The sequence below is a fragment of the Panthera pardus genome, unplaced genomic scaffold, assembly GCF_024362965.1.
Source record: "Panthera pardus isolate Hobbes unplaced genomic scaffold, ASM2436296v1 HiC_scaffold_6, whole genome shotgun sequence".
Lineage (NCBI taxonomy): Eukaryota > Metazoa > Chordata > Mammalia > Carnivora > Felidae > Panthera > Panthera pardus.
The window spans coordinates 124,610,087-124,622,305 of record NW_026526991.1 but is presented as its reverse complement, the minus strand read 5'-3'; the positions used below and the strand labels follow the sequence as shown (position 1 = coordinate 124,622,305).

Here is a 12,219-nt window from a genome sequence, read left to right as displayed (position 1 = left end):
AGCACAAAGCAAAATGTCTGGCATGGAGTACTTAAAATATATTAGTGGTTATTATTAGAAAGCTATAGTATTTTACTATAAACTCTAATGCTGACGCTGAATCAACCCTAATGTAGTGTAAGGTGTTGGTGCCATAGTAATCTAACCAGTCTGTCAGTTTCCTATCTCATTTTACTTTCTACAATCCCGTACCTAGAGGATCACTACTCCTCTAGGGCACTGCATCATTCTGCTGCCTGAAAAAAAACCCAAGTGTTCTTTATCACTACCCTAAATACCAATCTCTTGCCATCTGCAGTGAGGCCCAACCCAAGTCTTTTTTCACCTGTGGGTCAGATTAGTCTGGCCAAACGGAGCCATCTATTAGCACTCTAGGCTCCTCGCAGTAGATAAATCTATCCATCCATCCATCCTTTGTCTAACTCCTCTCACCACAAACCAAACATGGGAGAGTCCGTGTATCTGTGCGCCATGTTCCTGAGTAAGCACTATGCTTCCCTCCCTGTCTTTTCTCTTATTCCTTCTCTTCTTGGAATGATTTTCTATTCTTTCTACTTGAAATCCTATGCTTCTTACAGCTTGAATTCTATTTTTCCATGTTCCCCTTTGGTTGTTTCACCTAAAACAAGTCTTCGGTTTGACATGTCAGTTACATATCGTACTTATTTTCTCTTCTAATGCATCCGTCTATCTGTCTATAATGTCTCCTGAACCATAACCTTGTTGAGACACACTCTATGAAAACCTGAATAGACATTTTTTCCAAAGAAGACATGCAGATGGCCAGCAACACATGAAAAGATGCTCAACGTCACTCATCATTGTGGAAATAAAAATCAAAACCATAATGACATGGCGAATGGCCAAAACCTGTCAGAATGACCAAAATCAAAAAGAAAAGAAATAACAAGTGTTGGCAAAGATGTAGAGGAAAAGGAACCCGCACGTGCCGTTGGTGGGAATGCAAATAGCTACAGCCACTATGGATAACAGTATGGAAATTACTTAAAAAATTAAAAATAGAAGTGCCATATCAGCCAATAATTCCACTATTGGGTATTTACCCAGGGAAAACAAAAACACTACCTCAAAAAGATATATGCACCCTTATGTTGTTTGCAGCATTATTTATAATAATCAAGATGTGGAAGTGTCCAGTAGATGAGTGGATAAGGAGAATGTGGTACACACACACACACATACACACACACACAGTGGAATATTTCACAGCCATAAGAAGGATGAGATTGTGCTTTTTTTGAGACAACATGGATGGACCTAGAGGGCATTTTGCCAAGTAAAATAATTAAAGAAAGATAAATACCATATTATCCTATGCAGAAATGGGATAAAAAAAAAAAAAGAAGAAGTAAACAAATAGCAGAATCAGAATTATCAATACAGAGAACAAACTGATGGCTGCCAGAGGGGAGGGAGGTAGAAGGTTGGGCAAAATGGGCGAAGGAGAGAGAGAGAAAGAGAGAGAGAGAGAGAGATACAGGCCTCCAGTTATGGACTAACAGCAGACAGACATGACTGACAAAGAGTAAAATCAATAAGATTAGGCATTGGTGTTAGAAAGGGTGGAAGCCAAGAGTGATTCTCAGGTTCAGGCTCGAGCAAATGGGAAGATGATGACGCTACGTACCGACATGGAAACAGTTAAGGAGGAATAAGATTTCTAGGCAAGGATTTTATGAGTTTTGTTTTGCACACGTTGAGCTTGATGTGCCCCTGAAACATTAAAGTAGAGTTTTCAAAAAAAGAGAAAAGACGCATTGTCTTACTCATCTTCTCATGTCCTTCAGCAACTCATTCGGTGTTTGTAACGCACATGATGCTTAAACCATCATATTTGCAGAATGGAAACTGAAATTCTTAGAAGTCAAATGTCCGTTCTTTGAAATTCTGTCCCTTAAGTGGAGAAGTCGGGGTGATTTTTATTACTTCTAAGATCAATACTGTCATTACAAAAATATTTTATCTGCTTAGCTATAGTTCCATCATTGTGTGTGTGTGTGTTTCTACGTTGCAGGCTCTTCTTTGGTTTCCATTGAAAGTGCTGCTGAGTCAAGTTTTCTGTCATATCGAGTTGAGCCACTTCAAAGCAAAACCAATTTTTGGATAGGATTGTTCAGAAATGTCGAAGGTAATTTTTGCGGCATGATAATTACAGATATTTCACGGTGGTGTTTGCAAAACAAGTTTTCAGCTCCAGAAAGTCTTGCCTTAAATAATGATTAATTGGTGAAGAATTTGAAAATTCAAACTCATATTTTCACTTACGATAAGAACTGAAATTTTAAATGACTCACGTATTATGTATGCTATCTTGGAAGCTGCCAATTAAAAGAGTGTTTTCTGTAGCTAAGTTAATTTAAGAAGCTTTAAAAAGCATTTTCTATCTTCAGAAAAAAATTAGGGGAGGATAAGTATACGTATTTGTACTAATTAGGAATAAATGTTCAATGAAAGCTGTATAAGAGACATATTCTTTTCAGGTTTTTTTCCCTATAATAATTGGTCATTATAATCTTGCAAACTAAAAGTCTGGTTGTAAACAACTATTGATTATAGTTTAAAATAATATGGGTAGAAATTTTGCACGAATAGGTAGAATTTATTTTAAGATGGGTGATTTGGGGGGCTGCGTAAGTGACCCAGTTGGTTAAGCGTCTGACTTTTGATCTCAGCTCAGGTCTTGATCTCAGGGTTGTGAGTTCAAGCCCCGGGTTGCACTCCCTGCATTGAAGCCTATTCGAAAAAAACAACAAAAAAAACCCAAAGGTGATTTTTAACTTCTGTTTTTATTGACTTAATTTGACAACCAGGAATGTGGATGTGGATAAACAACAATCCAGTTTCCTTTGTCAACTGGAACACAGGAGATCCTTCTGGTGAACGAAATGATTGTGTAGCTTTATCCGCAGCTTCTGGATTTTGGAATAATATTCACTGTTCTTCCTACAAGGGGTATATTTGTAAAAGACCAAAAAGTAAGTAAGAATGTTCCTTGTGGCCCATATATTCACAGGCCATCATTTCTTTTAAATGTCAAGATGTCATGTGTGGGATTATAATGTGATTTTACGTCCCTTGCAAGCCCTACCCCAGTGTAAGTGAAAAACCCACTCTGCCCTGGTGCTCAGCTATCCGCAGCTCTGAGTGAGCAGAGAGTAGCTTGCTCAGCTGACATAATGATGTTGGTATATCAGTGCATTTCTAATGGGATACCCACACAGAGGGACTGTCCAGTTGTAAGCGGTTTGGAGAGCCAGTTGACAAAGTCATCCCCACCAAGGGGATGGGGTCAAAGTTCCAGAGAGTTCTCAGAATTTGTTATAGAATAAATCGTGGAAGACCAATGAAATCTCCTTCTGAGATTAAGTGGCAGACCCTGTGAAGACACAGTTTGGGGGAATTAATGGTGTGATATGCCCACGACGTGGTACTACCTAAACTTTAATATTTTCACGCCAGTCCACTTTATATAACATCCTTCCGAAGAGATAAAATTAATTAGGGAATCTATTTAAATAAATGAATTAGGTAAATTAACACTCTCTCCCCAATAGATCTTGTTATTTTGGAATTAGGTAGTTCCTCAGTCTTTTAAAACTCTGTTCTGAGACACCACACTCTTTGGTGCAGTGTTGAAATCTTAGTTTACTTTTCATTCCAACACGCCGTGTGGTACCTTAGGCTTCAGTGGGCCAATTTCAAAAGATCTAGCCAAGAATACATGATTATTGGATAGACTGGATAGATTTTGAGGGTCAGTATCAGTGGCTCAAATGCAACTCACTGGATCGTATTTTCAGTGATTTCCATTGTATTCAAACTCTCCCTACAGCTGTAGGATGCTGATATAGTATGTATATATATAGATAGATAGATACATACATACATACATACGTATATACATACATTCATACCCATAAGTCTTGTAGCCTCTATCATCTGTCCTATATCGTATATCGTATATATATTGTATCCTATCTATACATACATGTATCTATACGATACATCTATATCGTATCCTATCATATCGCATCATATCATATCACCATGAACAAAATATGGAGGACTCCATGTATCTGTGAGCCAAATAATACTCATTATCTACATGCAATTATTATGGGTTTTTATAAGTATTTAATTGATTTCTTATTTCACAAACAGTTGTTGATGCTGAACCTACTCATGCATTAATTACCACAAAAGGTAAGACCATTCATTATGAAATTTTAAGATCTGTATTAGTAATGTATCAATACAGTTTGCTTGTTTTAACAACCATGATAATCCCTTCCCACACCCCCCCCCCCCTCCGGTACTCTCAGTAGAATTGCTTGGGGTTACATTAACCTTTGTCATTATGTCATCAGCCTTCCTTGAACGATGCTCTAGAAAAGCAGGCCTTGGAGTCAGGTCGGGGTTTTTACCATAGATATTATTGAAGACATTGCTGTGTTGCAGAGTTACCTTTTGGAACCCATGGGGGAAATTTCTCTCAAATCTTTGTGGGTTTTTTTTTTCATTTTTTTTTTAAAGCAACCTTTTAAATTTTAAGTTTATAGACAACCTGAACATTAAGGTTCTTTACAATTTTATAGACAACTGATTTATTTCGCTTATTGTGTTAGCAGCTAAAAAAAACTCAAAGTGAGATTTAGGGTTTGCCTGCCACCTCCTTATTAACCTTACGGGTGCTATTTGTTTAATTATACTCATGATTTCAAATTTCCACTATTCTGATTTTCTCTTTTCCCTATTTTTTCTTGCTTTTTAAATGTTTATTAATTTTTTTTAATGTTTATTTATTTTTGAGAGAGAGAGACAGACAGACAGAGCATGAGCAGGGGAGGGGCAGAGAGAGAGGGAGACACAGAATCCGAAGCAGGCTCCAGGCTCTGAGCAGTCAGCACAGAGCCTGATGCGGGGCTCGAACTCACAAACCGTGAGATCATGACCTGAGCCGAAGTCGGACGCTCAACCGACTGAGCCACCCAGGTGCCCCTTTTCTTGCTTTTTAAAAATCATCATTATTATTGCTAGTCTATGTATCTTCGTATGATGTATTTGTCATCAGCCTTCAGTTATTTTCAAACGATAAATATTTTAAATATTTTTAAATATTTTAAATATTTTAAATTATTGATAAATATTTTAAATATTTTAAATATTGATAAATATTTTAAAACATTGATTAACTAAGAGATGAAATATCCTTGCAACCGAATACTAATATTAACGTTTAAAATAATCCTTCATGTTACCTGGACTCCTGTGTTCATGTCCTGCATTTCTCTTTGACAGATGTCAAAGAACATTTGAAATGAAAGAATATATATTCTTCGTTTAGTTTTTCCAAAAAGAAAGTTGTATTGTTCTTCATAGCATTCTACCTTTGGCCTCCCTCCATCTTTATCCTGATGAGTTTGTTTATTTCCAGCTGACCCCAGGAAGATGGACCCTTCCAAACCAGCTTCTAACATGGCAGGAGTCGTGGTCATTGTGGTCCTCCTGATCGTAACAGGTGCTGGCCTCGCTGCGTATTTCTTCTACAAGAAGAGACGTGTGCACTTACCTCAAGAGAACACTTTTGAAAACACTCTCTATTTTAACAGTAGGTTGAGTCCAGGAACTAGCGATACAAAAGATCTCGTGGGCAACATCGAACAGAACGAACATGCAGGCATCTAGTCTCATAATGTGATTTTGATATATTTGAATTTCATAACATTATACTAAAATGTTAAGGTTCTTTAATTCAATGTGATTGTCTCCTTTACAATTAGTACTGTATTGCACTGGCCTGTCCTTTTCCTTTGCCTAATTGAAGAAATAATCGCTCATTTTCTAGTCTGGCAAGGTATCTTCGTGAAAGAGAGGTAATGATATTGATGACCACTTCTAAAAATATGTTAGGTGAACACACAACACCATAATGCCAACACATTTAAGCCTCACTTGTGTGTCGGTAGTGTCGACTGCCTGTGACAGAGTGATTAGAAGAACCCCAAACATCTAAGCTTCCTAAAATAGTTTAAGGTGCTCCCAAAGAAATGTTACCTATTGAATTATAATTCGGTAATTAGAAAACCATTTCGAAAATCAAGTACACGTAACTTGTTCTTTGTTGTTTCAGGTAGCATAAAAATTTAGTCACATTTTCCTTTTACCAATCCTGACTTTTACATCAGTTATTTAGAATTGCATTTGTACATGTGCAGAAAGAATGAGGCAGCTGAGAACCTGTTTTCCCCTAGCAGGGTTTTCAAGGCTGAATATTGCAAATGTGTTCTTTGTCCTGTTATATGTATATCAGGAATGCAAAGATGTGAAATAAAAATGTAAATTTGCATAACTGGGTGTACTTAGATAATGTGAAATAAACATCAAAGACAAGGTCTATTTATAATATATTTGTGTTTTGGTGATCTTGGTAAATGTAAATCTTCTTTTAAGCGTGACTTATTTATCTATTTTCTTTATACTGGACTTTCCTCTGAAAATAAACAGTTTATTACTAGATAAATTCTTTAAACTAGACCCTCCATCTGTTTGGAAAAGATGTGTTGCTAAAGCATTATGTACAAAATGAATTTTTTCTCATGGTGACTTACATAATTTCCCCAGATCTTCATCTATAACATTGATGCCACTCAGAATTCCACAACCAAAGGCACTGTTACTGAGAATCAGATCTCTAAATATCTTTTTGTCACTTTAATAATTCCTTTTTGCTTTTAAAAATTTTACCTTAGGGTCACCTGGGTGGCTCAGCTGGTTGAGCATCCAACTCTTGATTGCAGCTCCTGTCATGATCCCAGGGTCATTGGATCGAGCCCCATGTCAGGCTCTATGCTGAGTATGGAGCCTCCTTGGGATTCTCAATCTCTCTCTCTCTCTCCCTCCCCCCCCCCCATCTGCCCCTTCCTGGCACACACACACACACACACAAACTCTCTCTCTCTCTCTCTCTCTCTCTCTCTCTTTCTAAAAAAGGAAAAAAGAAAAGAAAAGAAAAAATTTTTTCCTAAATAAAGCTTCACATACATGGTGTAATACCTGGAGGTTTTGCATCTCACACAGGGACTACACTATCAGCCCATCCTTGCCTTTCTCAAGGGACTGCTCAACGGGCGGGAGCTCCTTACCTGGGGTCTCTGGATGGGACTCCTTGGATGCCATTAAGGGGTCTATGAACGTCCAAAAAATTGCATGCAAAACATTGTACCAATTTGTGTTTGTGCCTTCTTTTTTTTTTTTTTTTCTGGGAAGAAAATAGATTTTCAGGTAAGTCTGTGTTCAAAAAAGATTAAGAAGCAGAACACTGGGTAGGGACAGGATGGACTTTCTAATACCCCAACTCAGATGAGTAACAGGTGGAAAGAAATAGGAAGTGAGAGGGAGGCAATTGTGGAAAAGGTTGCTGAGCACAAACAATTCCCTTTGATCCCTGAAACACGAGAAAACAAATTGCTTTTCCTTTCTTGTGAGAATGAACCATATTCAGTTTGAAGAAGTTCTAATGGAGATGATGGCTGTAGTGTCACAGCTGTGTGTAGTGAACTGTACTACAGAAATGCCTTTCCTAATATATATATATATATATATATATAGTACATATATAAGCTATATATGTTAGTACATATATATATATACGTACATATATAAGCTATATATGTTAGTGTGTGTATATATTAGTATATATATTAGGAATGCTATATATATTCCCCTAATATATAATATATATTCTCTATATATAATGCTCTGCATAGAAATGCTATATATATTTCTAATATATATACTAATATATTCCTAATATATATACTACATATTCTCTCTTTATATATATCCCTTTCCTAATGCACATATTTGTATCTCTCAAGATACAAGAGAGCATTAGAAATGTTGAATAAGGAGGAATACCTAAGTGAGCATGATTTAAAAATTGTTGACACAAGTCCTTTTCATTATAACTGAGAGCTGCATCTTCACAGAAAACATTTGGGCTTCAAACATGTATCTCAGACTTAAATGTCTTACCTTTGCAAGAAATATTCCATAGTTGGCAGAGTGCTGAGCCTTATACGTCCCACTCACATTATCCCCTCAAACATAAATTGTTAGGTCATTTGTATCTACGCATGTATCCAAACACAATACTAAACTATCAAGGGTATTTTGGGGGTGGGGGAGAGAAATATAGGGGGGAGAAGAGTAGTTGTATGCAGTTTTGGTTTTGATTATTATAGTTGAGCTGTGCATCTTAACCAGAAATTCTATCTGGCGGTAAATGGTTAAGTGTTCTCCTCGATGGCTTTGCACTTGCTTCAGGTTTGCATCAGCATCCAGCAGGTGGAAGATCCTTAAGGATATTGTTTTCCCCAGTTGAGCTCATACCATGTGAATAGTCTGTAACTTGAACTCTAAAACTAAAGCTGAGATTTGTAGACACCAGGAGACTTTTAATTCACTTTTCCGTATTCCCTAGTGCATCTGTCTGAATATCTGCCCGTTCATCTGGCAGATATTTCTGGAGCATCTATTACATGTGCTAGGCATTGAGCTAACTCCTGGAGATTCAGATCTGGGTCAGGACCAGTGCCTGTTCACAAACGGAGGTGTAGACACAGATCATTTTACAGCGATGTGGGAATGTGCTATTAGAAATACGCCTAAGATACTTTTTCAGCTTTATTGAGGTATAGTTGACATATAACATTGTGTAAGTTTAAGATGTACACCATAATAACTTGATATATGTACATATTGCAAAATGATGACTTCAAGGTTAGGTAGCACATCCAACCCCTCACATAATGACAATTTGAAATACACCGAAGATATTAATGGAACAGTGACGGACGCAGACGTGGTTTCAGCAGTGTGACAGCCAGGTTTCGTGGGCCTGAGGAGTTACCTTGGGTGGGGAGGGGCACTTCTGAAGAAAAATAATACAAAAAAGTAGTACAAAAGGGAAAAATCATTCAAAATGAGAAAAGAAGTCATGAGAAATTACAAATTTTTAAAAGTCGGCACGTACAACGAACATCATAAATTCAGGATAATTGTACTTTAGTTTTAATAATTAACTGCTGATCTACTTTGTGTTTGTTTTCTAGGATCTACCCCGAGAAAGTACTACAGACTGGTAGTTTAAACAGTGGAAGTTTGTTTTCTTTCAGAGTTCCTACAGCTTACAGTTCTGGATGCAGGAAGTCCAAGTTCACAGTCCTGGTGGGGTGGTTTTCTCTGATGCCTCTCTCTCTGGCTTGCAGATGGCTGGCCCTCTACGTGCAGGAGTCCCTGCTGTTTCTATGTGTGTCCTACCTCTTCTTACAAAGATACCAGCTAGATTGGACTAGGTCACACCTTAAATACCTTATTTAAAAAAAATTGTTTTTAATGTTTATTTGAGAGAGAGAGAGACAGAGTGTGAGCAAGGGAGGGTCAGAGAGAGAGGGAGACACAGAATCCAGACTCTGAGTTGTTCAGCAGAGCCTGAAGCCGGGCTGGAACCGACCAACCACAGGATCCAGACCTGAGCTGAAGTTGGATGCTTAACTGACTGGGCCACCCAGGCGCCCCAATAAAGACCTTATTTTTAACTTCATACCCTCCTTAAAGATCCTATCTCCAAATACAGTCATATTTTGAGGTCTTAGGGGTTAAGGCTTCAACATTTGAATTTGGTGGGGGTAGTGGGGACTTATTTTAGCCTATAACATTTTTTTTTTATTGTCCATTGTATTTTTCAGGGTTTTCCAGAGAAACAGAGCCAATAGGATATTCCTGTCTATCTATATATCTATCTATCTATCCATCTATCACCTATCTATCTACTTAACTATCATCTATCTAAATGGAGAAAGTTTAAGGAAAAATGGCTCATGCAGTTGTGGAGGCCTGGTAAGTCCAAAATGTACTGGATAGGCCAGCAGGCTGAAGACCCAGGGAAGAGTTGCAGTCTGAGTCCAAAGGCAGTCTGCTGGCAGAATTCTTCTCATTCAAGGAAGGTCAGTCTATGTTCTATTAAGGCCTTCAACTGATTAGACAAGCCTCACCCACACTAGGGAGGGTAATCTGCTTTACTTAAAGTCCACTGATTTCAATGTTAATCTCATTCAAAACTCCTTCATAGGAACATCCAGAGTAATGTTTGAGCAGGGCACCATGGCCCAGCCAAATGGACACATGAAATTAACCATCACACCCCTTTATATGGCAATGGTTTTGTGATATTTTTTATGTAAGGAATAGAAAGATAATAGAAGATAAGTCTTCAGCATGATAGATCAGAATTTAAAAGAATTCTTTGATAGTTTTAAGAGGTTTCTTTATATAACTTGTTGATAATATAGTATAAACTTCAGGGTTATAGTCGAATATGGGAAAACCTCTGGAATTTCATTTATATTCAAGCACTAATACTTCAGGGCATTTATTTTGTGTGTGTGTGTGTGTGTGTGCGTGTGCACAACAAGTAGTCATAAATACCTTTGAATCTGATGATAATCACTAATCAGTTTGTTGACATTTTTTATAATGGCATATTATGAAGGTTTGGGGAGGTTGGTATTTTGTGTCAAATCAGCTAAAAATTTAAATCTTTTTCTAATATGCTCATATGATTCAGTTCTCTTCATTCTCTTCATTAACTAAATTACCATATAACCTAAGAGTCTCTTCACTACTTCAACCTGACATTAGTCTCTTCCTGTTAATAAATTATTGCTTTGGGAATAATCAGAAAATGTTCTTGCTCATATTTCCATCCTGATGTCAGAATAATTTCTACTGGTTTTATTTTGAAATTTTCATACTTCTCGATTTCAATTTTCTATTGGTTGATTCTTTTTTTTTTTTTTTTAACGTTTATTTATTTTTGAGACAGAGAGAGACAGAGCATGAACAGGGGAGGGGCAGAGAGAGAGGGAGACACAGAATCTGAAACAGGCTCCAGGCTCTGAGCTGTCAGCACAGAGCCCGACGCGGGGCTCGAACCCACGGACTGCGAGATCGTGACCTGAGCCGAAGTCGGCCGCTTAACCGACTGAGCCACCCAGGCGCCCCTCTATTGGTTGATTCTTTGCTTTGTTTCATGTTTCCATTCGTTTGACTTTCATTCTATTCTAATCCTTTAACAAATTTTAAAACGACAAGGTAAGGTATATTTTCTATACATGCAAATGTGCAGTCTGCCAGTACCTACAGAAGAATTTCTCGATTGCTTTGAGAATATTCCAGAAGTGTGTTTCCAAGTTACAGGTAACATAGTATACTGGATAGAGCTGTGTACCACATTCCTGGCAAAAGAAGAGAAAAAAAGGAAAGCCGCAGAGTGCTTTCTTTCATATTGTACATGCTGCATTATTTTAGTTTTGATCTGGCTTTGATGAGAAATGAAATTCTACTTCAATTTTTTGCCCTGTGGTAATTGTAGGAATTTCTGCAGACTGGTTTCTGGTTTCAAATATTTCAAACATTGTTTCTCCTCGAAATCCACTGAATTGGGTCCTGGGTACACCGGGCCATGCTCACGCTGCTGAATGAGTTCTGGTTTCCAACCTTCCGGGCAAGGCAAGGTGACTGGGCACAGTGGATGGTCGGTCCGTTCCTAGAAGCCGTTTGTGAGGCGGCTGTTTGACGCGGCGGCCTCACTGGTTACAGTACTCAGTGAATCAAACATGGATCTAGCTGCTCTGTGAAGGGATTTTGCAGAAGTCATTAAAGTCCCTAATCGGGTGACTTGCAGTTGTACGGGCCTGACTCAATCAGTTAAATGGTCTCAAAATTGGACTTAGGCTTTCCCCGGGGTAGGATGTGGGCGCAAACTCCTGCTTTTAGAAAACAGCTTTGGCCCATGAGGTTCCAGCTCGCTCCTGTCCTTCCCTTACTGATGGCCTGCCCTGTGGCCTTCACACTTGCTTAGCCAGTCTGCTGCAGTTACATAAGCCAATTCTTCTGTCTCTGTAGATGTTTCCCTATCTTCTATCTATCCATCCATCCATCCGTCCGTCCATTATCTCTCATCTTAACGTTTCCCACTGGCTGTCTTTCTTTGGCTGAACCCTGACTGATACACTTCTATACTGACAACCACATAAATATATTATTCCATTAAACCAACCAAATGTGTCTCAAACTCAAGGTCCCTTTACCCTGATTCCCCCAAATGCCCATGGTCACTCCCACACTCCTGGACAC

General features: G+C 38.2%; 1 protein-coding gene across 1 annotated transcript in view; it reads left to right on the top strand.

Annotated features, from left to right (window-relative positions):
- Nucleotides 1-6,426, top strand: part of MRC1 (mannose receptor C-type 1) — a 98,288-nt gene extending 91,862 nt beyond the window's left edge. Inside the window, exons 27-30 of the mRNA XM_019460649.2 lie at nucleotides 2,036-2,149; nucleotides 2,832-2,996; nucleotides 4,183-4,224; nucleotides 5,456-6,426. Coding sequence (XP_019316194.2) covers nucleotides 2,036-2,149; nucleotides 2,832-2,996; nucleotides 4,183-4,224; nucleotides 5,456-5,706 — 572 coding nt within the window. The 3' untranslated portion in view covers nucleotides 5,707-6,426. The remainder of the gene's footprint in view (nucleotides 1-2,035; nucleotides 2,150-2,831; nucleotides 2,997-4,182; nucleotides 4,225-5,455) is intronic.
- Nucleotides 6,427-12,219: the final 5,793 nt, after the last annotated feature.